General features: G+C 46.6%; 1 protein-coding gene and 1 long non-coding RNA gene across 5 annotated transcripts; one reads left to right on the top strand and one right to left on the bottom strand.

The window, feature by feature from the left end:
• On the bottom strand, nucleotides 1-17,913 carry cerk (ceramide kinase). Of its 3 annotated transcripts, none has more exons than XM_019877114.1 (13): nucleotides 17,046-17,629; nucleotides 11,063-11,173; nucleotides 10,292-10,414; nucleotides 7,415-7,540; nucleotides 6,779-6,845; nucleotides 6,262-6,407; nucleotides 4,992-5,066; nucleotides 4,750-4,902; nucleotides 3,723-3,828; nucleotides 3,120-3,190; nucleotides 2,581-2,783; nucleotides 1,095-1,312; nucleotides 1-644 (listed from the first exon to the last, which is right to left on the bottom strand). In XM_019877114.1, exons 1-13 carry the CDS (start codon nucleotides 17,185-17,187, stop codon nucleotides 536-538), a joined length of 1,650 nt encoding a protein of 549 aa, XP_019732673.1. In that variant the 5' UTR covers nucleotides 17,188-17,629; the 3' UTR covers nucleotides 1-535. The 3 variants fall into 3 exon arrangements, with proteins under 3 accessions (XP_019732673.1, XP_019732674.1, XP_019732676.1); XM_019877115.1 differs by having other exon boundaries at nucleotides 3,126-3,190; nucleotides 17,046-17,617; XM_019877117.1 differs by lacking the exon at nucleotides 7,415-7,540 and having other exon boundaries at nucleotides 17,046-17,913.
• LOC109520142 (uncharacterized) lies at nucleotides 6,403-14,264 on the top strand. Of its 2 annotated transcripts, XR_002169120.1 has the most exons (3): nucleotides 6,403-6,476; nucleotides 12,902-13,050; nucleotides 13,835-14,264. It is a non-coding gene; the product is annotated as an uncharacterized LOC109520142 (long non-coding RNA). The 2 variants fall into 2 exon arrangements; XR_002169119.1 differs by lacking the exon at nucleotides 6,403-6,476 and having other exon boundaries at nucleotides 11,180-13,050.
• Nucleotides 17,914-18,262: the final 349 nt, after the last annotated feature.

The raw sequence follows: 18,262 nt of genomic DNA, 5'->3' as shown, positions 1-18,262 counted from the left end.
TTGGAGAAAAGTTTATTTATTTATTTTTTTGTTTTGTTTTGTCCGTCGATGAGTTGAGAGTCACGTGACACGAAGATACCCGCGCTAGCATAAATAATATCGCCGACTTCAAAAATAGTCACAAATCTACTGTAACCTTTCCCCAAGAGACATCAAGACCGGCTTGACATCCGGAGGTCTCTAATGACGGCAACAAAATAATCTCATTCGGGGCTCATTTCAGCCGAGCTTGCGAGCGGTTCGCTTTTAGCCGCGGCGGAGCCGCAGGTGCGTCGTCGCAGCGGCGCTGAGACACACCGCGCCACTTAGCAACCACTTTGCCTTATTATCCGGAAGACGTCGTTGGGGCCCTGTTAGTTGATCAGATGGGCTCTTTTCAAGACTTGCCCCTGAATCACATCTGTCTTCATCAAAGGAACATGAATGAGTCTTTTGAATTGATCTGGTCTGTTTTTTTTTTTTTTTTTGGATTCATCATCTCTTGTGGCTCCTTGAAGCCTGGACCACAGAAAAGCGAGCTCGCCAAAATGTGCTTTCAGCCGGCAGATTGGTGCGCCGCCGCTTCCAGAAGCCACACCGGACTCTGGTGGTGGTTCTTCTCCTCGATGCCGCGGGCAAACACTCTGATCAGCTGGCACTGGACACTGCGGAAAGAATCCACACATCATTTCGCGACTTTTGCTCCATGATATGCGTCACCAATCGTGATTTTTTTTTTTTTTTTTTGGTGCTCTTTCTGTAGTTCCTGTACATCGCTGGCACAGATGGCTGAGCAAAGAAATTATTTTTGCATTGCGCGCCGTATTCCACAGCCTTTGCCTGAACTCTTTCCTCCGTCACTTGCTCTTTAATTATCGTGGGAGGCGAGCGCTCGGACCGGCTCATTCCCCCCGGCCGATTTGCGCGTTGGTGATAAAATGGACGGACATCCCCCCTCCGCCTTAATTAAAAAGGAGTGCACCTTTAACACGGGGAGGAGTGTTGAATTAGCAGCGTTACAGCGCGACGCCTCGTTGGCAGGGGACAACGGCGCGTGAAGCTTGTTGTGGAGCCTCGATTTTACGATCGGCGCTTTGCATTTGGGGTTCGCGCACCTGACTTGGATGGCAACGTGAGGCAGGATCTCGCCGTCGCACGTCCAGTGGCTGCAGCCGCAGTTGCCGTAGTGGCACCCGGCGACTCGGGAGCAAACGGGACCCTGGTCCGCTTGCTTCTGGGGCCCGCTCAGGTCCTCCAGCGACACCGGGTCATCGTGGCGGGGCTGGAAGCGGAACTTGCGCACCCGGTGGACCTCCACGAAGGAGTGGTCAAACTGCGGGTGGATCAGAACTCCGGGTTAAGAGAAGACCACGAGATCTCACTCGATGCTCTCATTCGTGATGGGCTCCAGCTCGGCCGCGTTCCAGAAAAAATAATGAGCAATTAGCACCTTTTGAGGCATGTGCACTCCTAGCCACTAGGTGGTGCTCAAGCACTTGCCCTTTTTTTGACCTGGATGAAAAATCTGCCCATTTTTTCCTTCAGTTACCTATAGTGTGTGTGTGTGTGTGTGTGTGTGTGTGTGTGTGCGCGCGCGCTTGCAGTTTAAGTGAAAGGCGAGATGCTGTAAAAACGTTAATTTTACCCCCATTATATTCGAACACATCCCCGGTGATTCCTTAATGAAAAGTTTTTCCGATTTGCTTCTCGTTTACAAAAACAGCAGGAAGGCAAGACGGAGGCGCATTAAAGCAAATCAGCATCGGAGGAGCGAGAGGCCGGCCGGCCGGGCGGGGTCGGCGGCGGGGGGGGGAGAGAACGCATTATTTTGTCAGTCTCCCTTTTCGTCTCAGTCAGCGTCGCCGAAAGGTTCACTCGTGTCCCGCAAACAATTTTCTCCAACTTCACGGGATGCCACTTTTTCTCTCTTCTCATCTCTCTTCGCTGTCGCCCGCTCCCGTCACCCCGCCCCCAAAATAGCAGAGTGACAGCCGTTTATTTGAACATCGGGCTCACTTTATGACCGCGGTCTCGCTTTGCATTCACGCCGGACGCTCCGCCTAAAAGTCTTTGTGACAAGGCCATGAATACGCTTAGTGGTTTCTCACTCCCGTGTTTTTCTCCGCCCGACCGAACATCGCTACTGATATGAAGTGAATTGTCAGCCGACTCATGCCGCCGCCGCTTGTCCGCAGTGCGGAGAGATGCCGCAGATGGTGACATTCATCCCGGGGTATCCGCTTTGTTGCGCGCCGAAATATTGATTTCGCTCTTTGACTTTGCGGTGACTTTTAAGCACGTTTGACAGAGGCGGCTCACACACCTGCGCTGTCGATCCACTTCCTGAGGTCATAATTACTAATCACCGGAGTTCCTACGCTATCCTGAGACGGCTTTAGTCTGGTTCTTACGCTCCACGCGGCACAGATGCAGCGATTAGCTCCGGGTCCGCCGAGGTGAAGGTTATTTACGACACACGTAGGTGAGGGGCGTTTGAGCTTAAGTGAACCGTTGTTTGCCGAGTCAGCGGGAGGGAGGGGCTAGCGCGGCGAGTGGGCTCGGCGAAGTCCCGCGGGCCGAAAAAGATTGACAGGGGGCTACCTGGTCTTCCTTGTTGGTGTGGCGAAGGAGGTGCTTGAAGAAGTCCAAGCGGGAGCATTTGCGCACCAGGATGAGGTCGGCGGTGCCGTCGGCCAAGTGGGCGGCGGGCGACAGGCCCTGCGGACTGCGGGGACACGCGCAGCTCATGTTGGCGGCGTTGATGGCGATGAATTTCCCGTGTATGTCGGTCCAAGTCTCATTGACTAAACGGGGGCGGGGGGGGGGATAATTTTATGCGTTATTAACCAATTTAAAGTGTTGAATTTAACTTTTGTAATCTGTCCAAATAATGTCTCTCTATTCCCAAAGTTGTGTTTAGGATCTGTATCGGTTCCAACCCCTCACAACTATTTTTTTTTTCTGGAACTTTTTCCGTCAAAACAGCGCCAGCGTTGCACGTCTCATCCTGTCATCTTCGCCACTTTTCGCTCGCGGGTTTTCCACGCGACTCCCAATGTCAAGAAAGGGTTGTACAAATAGACAAACAAGCGAATAATGAGGGCGGTTAGTTTTCATCTGTTATTCCAAGCCTGGAAAACCTTTACCCGCGTGCGACGGGTCGTCATGGCGCGGCTCCCGTAACGAGGTCTTGCGCTGGCAGACGCGGCACCTGCAACACAAGCGTGACCCGGTTTTACATTTGTCGCGGCGTCGCTGTCACATTCAAGGCTTTAACAAGCCTAGCTGATGCTTTATTCGCCTGAGACGCGGAGGAACGTGGAGGTTTTACTGATCAACCCCGCCCCGCGTATCCGCTTTATACCAGAGCGCCATACGCGAGGGCTTGATCAGGGGTGTATTTTATTATTATTATTTTTTTAAATAAATAATTAAAATAATGCAAGATGATAGTTTATTCTACTACGCTAGCTGATACTGTTGATGAAGCTCACGTGAAGGCGATTTGTTGAATATTTTCACTACTGAATGTCGTCGTTTATGTAACATGGGTTCACCGTTGCGTACATGTTAGAAGTAGGGCTCGGTACGTATCCCGCTGAATAATAAGGGTTCAAAGTACTTTCCAAACCAAAACCTGGACGTATTGAGCTATTAAGATTCTGCATCAAAGCAGAAGTCCCTCCTCGGATCAGTCTCGCCACCAGCTTTTGAAATGTTTCTTTTTCGGCTGCTTTATTTACCCGGCGCGACACTGCTCCTTGTCCCGAGGGTCGCCCACGTTGTCGTCAGCCGTGACGAACGAGACGGTGCCTTCATAATAGTTGTGACTCAGAAAGGTCTTTACCCCTGGAAGGAAAACACAGAGCGAGCCTTGAGAATTGCTGCCAATCGCCTTCTGTCTGCTTTGTTTAGACCTGAGAAGACAATTTGGAGTCACTAATTGCGCTGCCCTTCCTCTTCTCTCGGCTAAATGACAAAAGCATGAGCGCCCGCGTTGTGTTGAGCATCGCGGGATGCAGTTTTGCACCACTCACTTATCGGTTGATGTGCATAAAGGATGCCGAGTTTCTACTCTTGGAATTCAAATAGCTGCTTTCTTGATTACCAATTTGCACTCGTCTCAAGCCCAAACGTGAAGTTGAAGCCCCATTAGTGGTTGCTGCTTTTGGATGGCTGACTATTCCGCTTTGCATGTGGTGGTCTTATTGATAGCCAACATTTAGTGTATTGATTTAGACTCTGCCTCTTTTTTATTGCTCTTTTTTTATTTATTTTTTTTGGTTTCTATTTTCAAACTAAAAATTAATCTTTCTTTGAAGGACTTGGGGCCATGTAATTTTGTTCTTATTTTTTGATCCATTAAAAAAAATATATATATATATATATATATATATATATATATATATATATTTAAAAAATGTATCTGTGCTTCATTTTATTAGCATTTTCATCTGACTACATATATTTTTTACTTTCGGTAAGTCCTTAACTACCAAAAAAAAAAAAAAAAAAATCCATCACATTTTTTGTTATTTTGCTATGCAATATTGTCATGCAGATTGCTCAAGAATTGGGTGGGTTGCTTATCAAGGTGTCGGGCAAGTTAAGTTCACCTCAAGCCAACCGTTGCCACTTTGATCGCCGGGTCATAGACGACATGAAATGAAGTTGGCAGCAGGGGCAAGAAAGTTCAGGTCAGCGGAGGGGCGGTCATGGGTTCAAATAACAAGCAAGCTCATCCACGGCGGCGAATGCTGTTTTTGTTACCCGACAGGTCATATCGAGCGGGGCCCAGCCATCGCTGCCTCTCGCTGTCGGTCTGAATGTCGGCGTAGAAGCCGTAGCCCAGCAACGAAACGGAATATCGGAGGAATGTGTCGTTGTGGTGCACCGAGGACACGTCCATGGGTTGGGAGTCACCTGTTCATACAATCACAATCCACTATTGTGACTAAAAGACGAGGGAAGAAAAAAAAAAAGACAACAATATACTGAAGAGTCACACCCACCGACAATAATGTGCAAGGCGGACGTAACCGGATCGTTGGTTCCCACTGTCGCAAAGCAGATGCAATCAGTGGAGCCTGTTGACGACACATGAAAGTACATTGTCAGTAGTAACGCTGTACTGGGAGTATATTTTGAGTACCTCAATTTACATAACTTTTTTTTATAATTGACTTTTTCAAGCGTTCAAACATTTCCAAGCTGTCCAAGTCAAATGTTAAGAGTACATTTAAGATAACGACCCAGTCGACAAGCCCCTAAAGGCCCATTCGTTCTTCGGTATTAAGAGGAGCAGCCATATGTTCACATGAAGGCAAAGTACCCTCAAAATACTTTGTTGCAGTATGTTCCGAAAAGGCCTCATGGGCATGGTTAAACATACATCAGTTTTCTGCGCTTTTGACCGTTAAAAAGGTTATAAAAGCCATGTGAGCGAAAATAGTGCTACAGTAGTTAATACATATGAACAAAACATGAACTGTTGTCCTTTCTGTTGTATTTTAATGGACATTATTTGGCATCGGACAAGATGCGCCGGCCATTTTCTTCCATGCACCATCAAGTGCTGCTGTTCTTGTGGTTTAAGAGCTCCCTCTAGTGGTACATTAAAGCATCACCCTTCCATCTACCGAATTAAAAATGGTCATGCTGCATCATGTCGTTACTTTTCGGTCTAGTTTTGGTTGTATTACATTTGAGGGCAATGTACAGTCATGCTTTGAGATAAGAGTTTTTTTTTTTTGTTTCGTATCCATGCCCGTGTTGTTTGTTAGCACTAAGCTAAAGTGCAATTCTATGGCATTCAAAGCAACGACGTCGACCAAACGACGGCTCGCATCTCCAAAAATCCATTCGATTGGAGGATGTGGAGTTCTTTCCCTTTGCTCTTTTATCCGGCAACTTGAGGAAGCCGGACGCAGAAGAACCAGCGGGGTCGCGTTTGAGCCCTCGTCTCAAACAAACAATCACGCTGTGCCCCGGCCAGCCCCCGCGCTTTGCATTTGCACTTTTCGTGCAATTATTGCCGAAATATCCCATAGCTCCGTCTCATTGATGACACTTGGAATGACCGACCCAGTCAAGCCCCCCCCCCCCGTGGGACGAGCTGCCGCGTTGCCATGGCAGCTCGTCCCTCTGTAGTAACTCAGCAATGCGGCGTTGATCAGCGGGGCCCAAGTTCTCCTGCTGTCATCCGATACGTACGTCGCCTCAAAAGTGCCTCACTTCCAATTCTAATGATGATCAACATTCATTTTTACCACGCAGGCTCACCCGCTGGGATGATCCCGATGCGGAGGGAACATGGCGCCAAATGGGCGTCGGGTCGGTTGGCGTCGATGCCGTGCTCGCTCTGGGTCCTGGCGACCAAGCCGTGCAGGATCTCGTTGAACATCCCGTCTCCGCCCACGGACACCACTCTAAACACACATCGAACGGCAACGTTTGCTGCGGAAGCTCTCTGCCGACAATGGCTTGCGCTGTAAGAGGTGACTACAACCTTTTTTTTTTTAACCCCCAATTGAGCTGTTCAGCTTAATGGCGGAAACAAAGTTTTGAAATAGTTATTTTTCACATCGGAACAGGGGTGTGTCGACTTTTTATAACCACTCTGTATTGTCATTGTTCACAGTGGAAGGTATTTTAATCCATTTGAATGCTGTCATTTAAAATTCTATCAACAAGTATGAATCATATGCGATACGACACTTATGTAGTAAGATTTTTTTTTTTGAACATTTTTTTTTGTGGAATTGACATGACAATCTTTTGTTGACAATTTAAAACTCACCCATCGTACTGATCCAGATTTGCTTCCGTTTTCAAGTGATCTCTGGCGTGATTGGCCCGCTCTGTCACTACGGGGACAAATAAAGTCGTCGTTTCCTGTTAGCCCATTGACAAGGAAAAGACAATAACCGGCAGGCAAGAAAAAGTACCGCAATTTGAAGTATTTAGTGGACCCCCGTTGGACAGATTGGTATATGGGACAGAAGTGCAACAACAACAACTACAAGAAAACCCAATTCGGGTATATCACCGCCCCCAAAAGGAGCCCGCAGCCAAGAAAAACTAAAGAAAACTAAAATTCCAACTGTAAATCTGTGCGGCGCCCTTCGAAATAACAACACAAATAAAAGACTTTCCAGCGGCTGCCGGTACTCGGGAGCAAACTGTATTCACTCCGATGGACCATCAATAGTGCCGACGATGTGTAGCCGCCGCAAACACTTATTGAATAATAGATGTGTTTGGATACCCGAGCTTATCAGCTATCAGCACCTCCATTAAAGGTGCCGGCGTGATGAATGGCGCCATCAGCCAAATCATATTCCCGCGAGCCTCTTCGCGCCGACACGGGCGGGCCGCCGAGAGTCATTTTTAAAATTTAAAACGTTGAAGGCACACCTCCGGTATAGCCACCCACCAATCACATCCGTGGCGATGCAGGCTCGGCAAAACAGCGGCGCCACCTTCTGATCGTAAATGTGCTTCCCGTCCCGCTTCCCGCCGTAGGGATTGATGTACACCAGCAGGCTCTTGGGCCGATTGGCTGCGGAGAGAAAGTATTAAGATGATTTTTTTTTTTTTTTTTTTTTTTTTTTTTGTGCACCTTGACATCAAGCTTGATGAAGTTTTCATTAACGAGAGAAACCTTCGAGCGGGGCTGCCGGAGAAAGAATGAGGGCCGCGCGAAGCAATTGCGAGGCGCTGCATCATTTGGTGATAAACCCCGCAAAAAGCGCCTCGACAGAATTTGCTAAATGGCCTGTTCACGGCTGACGGAGGCGACCCCGGCCGCCCGACAAACGTCGACGCCATTCGCAAATGAATGGATGGGGGATCCGGGCGCAGTCGCGACGCAATCCAATCAACCGAGTAAGACATTCCAAATGTCCTCAACGTTCTGGTTCCTAATGTAATGACGTCGCTGGAACACATTCAGCCGTAGAGCACTCGGAGCGCGAAGCCCCGCCAAGACTTGTCACCTGCAAAACGAATGGAGGAACGTGAACAATCAGTCGTCGGAAAAGTGAAGCTTCAGCCAATAGAGAACAAAAGTAGCTTTGTTAAATGACTCAAAGGATGTAAATTGACGACATTTCAGCGCATTTTCCAACCAAAACACTTCAGTGCATTTAAAACCAAGGGGGGGGGGGGGTAGCTTTCTGAAATTACCATAGAGTAAAATACATTTTGTGGGGTGTCCATATTTGGGGTTGACTTTACTTTTCTTGGCTAATTCTATTTGCGTGCAGCATAACAGCTAAATGCCGCTTCACCATGTTTGCTTTGAAACCTGGGCTCGACTCATCGACCCGAATCTGCAGACCGCAGAGCTCTACTCAGTTTATATTCAATTAACACTCTTCTGTCATTCAGTCAGCAGTAGAAATTTGGCTGCAGAAAATGTGATCTTTGTGAAAAACGTGTCAAGTGACGCTCATATTTTTTTTTTTTGCTTTTGTGACACCCCAAACTATAAAACAACAAGAAAAAACAAAGTGAAGAAAGGTCTTTTGATCACAAAAGAATTTTACTTAGATATAAATGATCCTTCGTCTTGTCACGTCTCTCCCTCATTCATCCCTTAATCTCGATCTTCGACTCAAAAGCTGTGCTGATCTCAGATCCCCAGCGATACAAATGACGCCATCTCCAGGGATGTGCGAGTCACGCTGGATAGAAAATACCCACCCCGATGCAACAAGTCAAACAAAGTTGAGACCGCGAGGCAGATGTGCTCACCAGAAAACCGCCGCAATGCCTCGACAGCTATAAGCATTCGCATTCGGTCGGATCTGAGCTCCAACCTGCAACACGGCACAATTTCAACTGTTGCGCTGCCACCGTTTATACGTCTGGGCCCGAGAGGGACTGCCTGCGAGAGAGCTGATTTGCTAAATGGCCTGTTCGCGGCTGACGGAGGCGACCCCGGCCGCCCGACAAACGTCGACGCCATTCGCAAATGAATGGATGGGGGATCCGGGCGCAGTCGCGACGCAATCCAATCAACCGAGTAAGACATTCCAAATGTCCTCAACGTTCTGGTTCCTAATGTAATGACGTCGCTGGAACACATTCAGCCGTAGAGCACTCGGAGCGCGAAGCCCCGCCAAGACTTGTCACCTGCAAAACGAATGGAGGAACGTGAACAATCAGTCGTCGGAAAAGTGAAGCTTCAGCCAATAGAGAACAAAAGTAGCTTTGTTAAATGACTCAAAGGATGTAAATTGACGACATTTCAGCGCATTTTCCAACCAAAACACTTCAGTGCATTTAAAACCAAGGGGGGGGGGGTGTAGCTTTCTGAAATTACCATAGAGTAAAATACATTTTGTGGGGTGTCCATATTTGGGGTTGACTTTACTTTTCTTGGCTAATTCTATTTGCGTGCAGCATAACAGCTAAATGCCGCTTCACCATGTTTGCTTTGAAACCTGGGCTCGACTCATCGACCCGAATCTGCAGACCGCAGAGCTCTACTCAGTTTATATTCAATTAACACTCTTCTGTCATTCAGTCAGCAGTAGAAATTTGGCTGCAGAAAATGTGATCTTTGTGAAAAACGTGTCAAGTGACGCTCATATTTTTTTTTTTTGCTTTTGTGACACCCCAAACTATAAAACAACAAGAAAAAACAAAGTGAAGAAAGGTCTTTTGATCACAAAAGAATTTTACTTAGATATAAATGATCCTTCGTCTTGTCACGTCTCTCCCTCATTCATCCCTTAATCTCGATCTTCGACTCAAAAGCTGTGCTGATCTCAGATCCCCAGCGATACAAATGACGCCATCTCCAGGGATGTGCGAGTCACGCTGGATAGAAAATACCCACCCCGATGCAACAAGTCAAACAAAGTTGAGACCGCGAGGCAGATGTGCTCACCAGAAAACCGCCGCAATGCCTCGACAGCTATAAGCATTCGCATTCGGTCGGATCTGAGCTCCAACCTGCAACACGGCACAATTTCAACTGTTGCGCTGCCACCGTTTATACGTCTGGGCCCGAGAGGGACTGCCTGCGAGAGAGCTGCTGAAAAGCGACTCTACTCATATCCTCCGCGGCATTCCCCCGGGGGAGTCGAAAAAAGATGCCCCCCCCCCCCTCCCACCCACAATCATCTCCAACGTGCTGCATTAAGCTTGCTGTTTCTATCGACGCAACTTTAACAAAGCTCTCTTTTCGCCGAAAGCGTTGTCGATGCATGATGGTTGCATTTTTAACGTCTTGACGATCACCAGAAGCGGTCGTCAAAATCATCGGCGTTGAGGCGCGCCGACCGCATCCGTCCGTACGTACTCTGCGTTGCCAGTTGATCGTTGATCGTCTGAATCCAGTGCTGGCAGAGTCCCAGATTGTCACAATAAAATGTGACGTCGTCGCATCGCCACTGATGCTGCGTCGTCCTCCTCACGTAGAAAACTGCATCAAAACAAAACACGTGCGTACGACTCTGTGGTCAATGCTGTCGTCAACTGAACAGCGTGCTTATTTATTTATCCATTTTGCTAAAAATGTTCCCACGTTGACCGTTTTTTCCCTCCTAGCCGAAATGAAATATTTGCAGCGGTTGCGTCCTTGAAAATGTGCACGGCAAGCACTCTTTCAGTCATTCGCTCTGATGAGTTACGCTAATCTGATCATCTGGTTTGGCCGCAATCTAATCGTCATCTACCTGAGATGCGGGGCACTTTCCGTGTATGATAACGTAAGAGCCGCCCGTCTATGGGCTTATTTCACTTAGCGTCAAGGAAATTTGCATGAACGACCGGTTTGCAAAACAACGCCGGCTAATATAGCACGTCATTTGAGTGACAGAATATTCCCGAGATTTCACATGGCGATTTATAGGAACTGATGAAAAGAAAGAACCTCTAGAGCAGGCGGTCTATCCGCAGGGCCGCGCTCGAAATTTTGAGCCTTATCGCCAAACTCGAGTTAAAGCTTCTCAAATTGCCGCTGAAGTGCCGGAAAAAAATATATATATATCTTGTCTGGCGGCAATTTTGCGATGCTGCTCGGATGTCAGAGAGACAGCGCGAGGTTGAGCCTGTGTACAATATGGCTTACCTGTGAATGCGTGTGGGTTGAGCTGAAGGTGCTTTGTTGCCCTTGTCTGGTCGCTGGTGTCCGTCTTGTGTACGGCCACGATTTCAGATGTGTGAACGGCATGGCCGTGAGCTGCGGAGACATTTTCCACAATCCTCAATTATTCAACTGGCTTCCCGTACACGTGCCCGCAGGGCGTGATGTTTTTTTTTTTTTTTGTTTGCTGACGGTCTGCGTAATGAGTTTTGTACTTGTTTGTTCACACGTACGCAGGCGGACACCCCGTTTAATGAATATGAAACATCTACCCACCTTCCAGTGGAGAGCAATAGAAATATTCATGACAAGAGGCATCGTTTTCACGTGTGCGCCTTGCCGGTTCATCCGCTGGGTTTCCACATCAGACTACGCCGAGAATGTAACGGATGGGTGGGCCTAGAGCAAGGAAATGTCCAGGTAGCAGCTTATTTCACCAGGGAAATAAATGGGCAGGAAAAAGCTCGCCGAGTCCCGAGGGACCCGACGAGTGTTTGGTGAAGTAACCGCATCCCGTTGTCCCCCGGGAACGCCATTTAAAATGCTCCTTTTCCAAAGGCTGCACGTGTGATTGAAAAAAAAAACAAGACCCGCGTATCATTTATGGAGCCGTGTTCATGAAAATATATATTTTTTTAAAGTAGAACATGATCCGGTTCCTCCGGTCCATGGAGAGCGAGTCAGACAGAAGGCTTGCTGGCGGTTACATCAAAGATATTTAATCAGGACTAATGTACTACTTGCGAGAAAGCGAGCGTGGTAATTAAAGGCGGTGTTGCACGGCCAATTCATTCTTCTAAGGAATAGTTTGCCAGATGCCCCTAAAAACTCATTCAAAACTAAAGGGAAAAAAGATTTAGAGTGCCTCGTCGTTGTGGCTTTAAAAAGCCCCACAACAAGAGCTTTCGGGATTTTTTTTTTTTTTTTTTAGGATTTTGAGATTCATTTTATATACTTTGAGATATTTTTTAACCCCTAAGATTTGGCAGAATTGTGAAAAGATGAGTGCTTTTGTGGAGTGTCAAATTTCAAAGATGTGTTTTGTTTTCACTTGGGAGGGACTTGAAGGCTCATTTGCATATAGATTTTGGGATAGGTTTGATATTTATCCAGGCTTGGAACTAGCACGGAGTTGGTTTGGCTGAAAAAGGAACGGCTTTGCGACGGGCAAAGGGATTTGAACTGACCTCTTCGACTCTCGGGCGCATTCATTCCTCCCCGTCTCCCCCTGCCGAATTATGAAGTTGATATGGCGAAATGGATGGCGGGCGCCGCGACATATTATTTCTCTCCGGGGAGTCTGGCCAGGAATGGGATTTCATTTCATTTTCAAATAAAGATGATGCGGCGCGCAGGCGTGAATAAGTTTAACGGCCATCGATATTCACACTTTGACAAATAGGCCGAAGACTGATGGTCTTGAGGGGAATGGCGGGGCGGAGGGTAGAATGACATTCACTCCAACCGCTTAAACAAAATGTAAATGCCATTCAGACGCCGCGTATACGATTGCCTTACTCTCAATTACCCTTCTCCTCGGCTTATATGACAAACCCCTCAAACCGAGAACCGCACGTGTCTTCTCAGATGCTGGCAAAAATCGACACGTCATTGAACTCAAGTGTAGCAGATAAAAAAAAAAAAAAAAAAAAGTCGATGATTAATGGACAAAATGTGCCTGTTAATAATCACGACAAAAATACACGTCAAGGTGACTTGGCCCGTGTAACTCAGTGTACGTAATGTTATCTTGCTTATTGTTATCATGTTTATGAGAGTGCTGATAACGCTTTTTTTTTTTTTTTTTCGCTCCCTGTCTCTAAGTCACACTCAGGAAGCAAACACTCGGGGCCAAGGGGTGACTTTCTGCCAAGCAACAAGTGACCTCAAACATCATTAAGACCTGCGGTCATTTGAACATCTTGGGCAAGTCATTTGAAACTGTAGGTGGCGTTCCCATATCGCTGTCTCAGGTACGCACGCGCACACACACACACACACGCTTGGATATGTGCAGGCAATAATCCCGTCAGCACACACACACACACACACACACACACACACACACACACACACACACACACGCATTGCAGAACTCATCCCCTCCACATGCACATTTGGCCAAGTTTTGAGCCGAGTGAAGTCCTCTAAGCTACATGCTAAGCCCCTCGGCCATACAAGGCCCAGATCCTCTCTGCTCCGCTCTGACATCCTTGCCTTTGTGCTCCGAAAGGATCTTAGTAATGGCACTCGGCCACAGTGAGTGGCCCATTCATGCCGCGCAGCTCAGCGTGTTGCTTTTGAGCTCAATAGGTCGCCTCGCTGCTGAATGTCAGGTTTTTAGGAGCTATGATGAGTGTGTGCGTGTGGAGAGATTATCGCAGTTGAAGATGGGGAGGGTGGAGTGTTCAGGTTTTTTAAGAATCCAGGCATTCAATCCCAGGTATGTCTTTATGTATTTCCAAAAAAAAAAAAAATCATAGTAGGGTAAAGGAGGGTTTGAAAATGGCCGCCACTGAATGAGTTTTAATGTCGTCCTCAAAAAACAGTACATATGGCAATTTGTCGTTCATGTCACCTGACCAAATGAATGGCGCCCGGCGAGTGATGGCTTCAAAGGCCTCCAGAGAGGACCTTTATGTTCATGCCGTGGGCCTTCAGATGCAATCTAAAATTCATTTGCAACTCACTGTAACGGCCGTAAGAGCGCCATTCTGCATTCTAACAATTGATGGTGTTGTGTTTCGGTTCCTTCAGGCATGTTCCCGCTCATCCTGATTTACCAAAAACCAACGTGGCATCCCATCTGACAGGATTCCTCGCGCACATCAAAAACGAGGTTTGTCTCATCTGTTACACTGGCGTGGATCCGACTTCAAACACACGCCAGGCCTCACCTTCCTTTCCTTCAGCCTGACAAAAAAAAAAAAAAAGCTGCCTTATTCATATTCCGCTCCACTCCCATGCCCTCTCCGCCCCCCCCGGTTGTACACAGTGGATGGCTATGTAATCCCTTTGCCGTTACTGCAAGTTGGCAACAACAGCGTGTTAGAGGACAAGCCGGCGCAAGTTAAAGGAAACGTTCGCCGTGCCGCCCGCCGCTCGCTGTGCTGTTGAAGTCACGGCCATTTTCCTTTTCGCATGTCTCCCTCCGAGGATGCGAGCGAGAAGATAAGCGACGTTGCCATACGTATGCAGCAAAAAAAAGCACACTTTTCACACAAGCGCCACAATGTGAATGATGAGGATAGTCGTGCAGTTTTTTTTTCTTTCCCCATCCCTCGCCAGAAGGTCTCCACCCTTTTGCGTTGATTCATTGTGTAATTAGCTTCCCTCCTCTGTCTATTGACCCCAGCTGCAGCAGGTAAATAAATACAATCACGGTAATGAAAGGGCCCATATTGCCGCCCGTAATGCGGTAAAAACCTGCAGTTTACCCAATCTCCAGCTGTCGTTTTTCTGGCATTCCTCTCCCAGTATCCCCCGCCCCCCTGCGGCCGTCTCTCAACGTACAGACAGGGCCGTGCGTTGAGCGCCGACTTTAGATTACAAAGCACAGATCTGCCTGGGTACACTTGGCAGCGGACTGTCAAACACGACGTGCGGCTCGCTCCCCGGCGCAACGGGTTTGCTCGACCGGCGCTTAGGCAAACAGATGGAGACGAGAGGACAAGCAAGGTGGAAGGTGTAACAGGAGCGCTGCCTGTCGCTAGGGGTGCCGTGCTTTAGCTGCAGCTGGTTAGCCGTGGGGGTGGGGGGAGAAAGAGAGAGAGAGAGAGACACGATGCAGCCTTTCCAGATCCACCTGCTCCATCAGTTCCTATAATTGACGCCAAAATAGCGCTCTGCCTAGCCAAACAATGTCATTAAACCTGGGCGCCCGTGACGAGTCTAAAAAATAAATAATACTCTTCTTGTTTTGATAATCAACTGAGGAAGGGCAATCGTTTTGATAAAACCCTTTTTTTTAACACCGTGTATTTAGTCACTGTGCATATATTGATACACATTAGAGGTGCAACAATTAATCAACCACTAATAATCGATTAATCGTTTCGAGGCTTTTATACCCTTAATATTAACCAAATCCTAAATACAATAAATATTCTCGTTTCTTTTTTTTTTTTTTTTTTTTGTCCAGAATAAGACAACCATTTGAGTTGTTGCTCTTATTTTGAAAAACAATAATCAACATTTGCGTCAATGTGATCATTATTCATCAGTGAAAAATTTTTCCCAAACGCGGCGTAGTTCCTCCAAAAAAAGCTGCCGGCCCAAACTTCCTTCATTGCTCTGAGTGATTCGGCAACTGTAATTCTCTGGATCTGTATCTGGCTTTACCTTTAAACAGGGAAGCACATACCCTGCCACCCCCTCCGCCGGCGGGCCAAGTGAGGCTTTAGTGGGCCTGCGGTAGCGTCGCTTACTGAGCATAGTGATTTGAAGGCGAGAGCGTACGCCTTGAGTTTTTCAAAGATCTCCCTTCCAGGTGGGAGTCCGGCTTGCCTGCCGCTGCCGTGGTTTGACCGAGTGTCTTTTGAAAACTCAGGATCGCATCTCTTCTCCCCGCCTATGTGCCTGACTGACAGCTGCTCTGATTCAATGAAATCCACCGAAATGTCAACAGCGCCGTTGCGGTCCGCAGCTCGCGATGCACAAGTGACGTTGACTACTCATAACGAGTCGTCCTGACATTTACACGCACTTGATGTTTGGTTTGCGGGAGGACAAACATGAAAAGCAGGCCATACATAGTGAGGCTGTCGTGTCAAATGCATGACGTGATTCCCTGTGATACAATCTGTGAGTAATCGTTCGGCTCTGTCCGGTTCAACTCGTATTTGCTTTTCCATCAATCATCCGTCTCGTTTTAATACACGCATTTGGGAGTATATTTGAGATGACAATAACAACAATCCCTCCCACTCATAATTCGCATACCAAAGATTATTATTTCCAAAACGGTGGGCCTGGAACTTGTATTGTATCCTGTGTCTTGAAAAAAAAAAAAAGACAATTTCCCTTTCCTCCAACTGTCCATTTTGATCCAATTTGTCTCCGGTTTTGAGTCCGCCATCATGTTTCCGGTGACACACTCGGGTCCCAACAGTCACCAGGAGACATTTTGACGTGACCAACTTGGAACATCGGTTCAATAAAAACAAGTGTTTATGGCGGGATATTATAGGGCGCTTGATACCACTTTGAAGAAGGTCAATGGCCAGGTTTAAAGTGAAGTACGCCCACGGTAATTGCCCCGCTGGATACGCGGCAATGATCGTAGGCTGGGAAACTTGTTTACATGAGCAAACATTGGCCCTGGAGCTAATACCCATGTCTGCTGTGATCGGGCTTGCCAAAAAAAACTAAATAAAATTTTTAAAAAAATGCATGAACAGAAGATCGTAACTATTCGCAAATTATTAAATCAATAATTAGTAACCTGATTTTTCTTTGCAATAGTTTGATTACATAGATCGACGTATACATGGTTAGATGGATGGATAGATATAGGTAGTGTTCACACTCCTGTTCAAAACACTTTTTCTTTTTGTGTATGTGTGTGACAGGAAAAATATACCGGTATATCAATATTTTGCAGAGGCGGAAGTCAAAAATAAACAAGTGAGGCAAGTGTGCACTCCCTATTATAACAGGGGATGTGTTCAAAATTGACCAATCACGTTCGAACCCATCATGGGACTCAGCATGCGACTTTCACAATTTCAAGTTCCTCTGATGAAACCCAATTAAAGTTCAGCTTTTCTACGATGTTTTTTCCGGACATTTTAAGGTCACCATAATGGTAGAAAAACAAAAACTTGTCATTTTAACAGGGGTGTGTAGACTTTTTTTTTCTCCAATATCCAATAGATAAATAGGGACAATTCAAAAACGGGAAAAAAACAAAAATACTTTTGTATATAAGGATATAACTCATCCTGCCTCTGTTTTGGATGGAACTTACCTGTTGGGGAAGTGCTGCCAGAACTTCTCCTCCAGTTCTTCCTAATGTCCTTCCATGCAAGAAAATCCCGAAAAAGAGCGAGCTGTACTTGCCCGTACTTGTGGCAAAGGTCCGACAACAACAGCGCATGCTGATGATCCATTATTTAGTCAACTTTTGCAGCCGCCACCATAACAGACTGAGCTCACTCAGTGCATGCGCTTTTGTGTGTGTTGTCTCATGCTGTCAGGGGAACTCGTTTGGCGCAAAGATTCCGTACAAGTGAAAGATGATTCACACCAGGAAGACAAAAAAAGTATATACGGCGCAAAGAATGCAGCTTGTTGAGCCACTTTAATATCATGAAGGCGTATAATCCAGCTCGGCATGAACTATAATGCATTGTTCGTGCTCTTGTCTCCTGGTTTGTAGAATTAAACCGCACCAGGAAATGGGACGGAGTGAGAATTCATTGGCTAGAGTTTGACAGAGAAGCAAACTCTCTACATCAGCACTATCAGCTCTCATGACCCAAGGGCACGAAGCACCTGCCACTAGGGGGCCCCCAAACTTACACAACATTCCATTTGTTTTGTTTTTTTGTTCGATTTTTTTTTTTTTCCCATGACTTGGCAACCTCAGGCTGTGGATTGTTGTTATTTCAAGTCATAGTACCACTGGGAAATTGAAGCACCTGTGGGGAGAGAGAAAATGGAACTAAGGTTGCTTTGGGCCCCTAACAACAAAAAAGACTAACCGAGTCACACTCGGTGAAATAACTTTTGGGCGAAGAATAAAGAAAAGAAATAACACTCTCGAGGTAATATAAGACACGTTTTACCAATGAAAGTATGCACAAACTAGCACCCAGTTTTTAAATGATCAAGAGTCCTCTAATATTAGCTGCATTCATTTCATGTTTGTTGTAATACTTTGTAATATTGGTTAGTTTGAATGTTTTTGCATGGATGCATGGATACATAGACCGTAGAATATTGATCAATTTTGTTTCCTCCCTCTGAACCCCCCTCCCCCCATTTAAAACAAACATAATTCTGCTGTTTGTTTTAATAAAGTAATCTACAAGTCTACACAAGCCCCCTCGCTGCCCATCTTTAAAACTCGCCTCAAAACTCACTTGTATTCTTTGGCATTTGACTCAGCGTGACTCAGACTTGATCTTAGTCTTACTGTTTGGTGCTTTCTACCGTCCTGGTTACTGATTTATTGCTTTATTG

Source organism: Hippocampus comes, unplaced genomic scaffold (assembly GCF_001891065.2).
Source record: "Hippocampus comes isolate QL1 unplaced genomic scaffold, H_comes_QL1_v1.1 scaffold61, whole genome shotgun sequence".
NCBI lineage: Eukaryota > Metazoa > Chordata > Actinopteri > Syngnathiformes > Syngnathidae > Hippocampus > Hippocampus comes.
The sequence above is the reverse complement of the archived record's forward strand: the minus strand, read 5'-3'. Positions and strand labels throughout refer to the sequence as shown.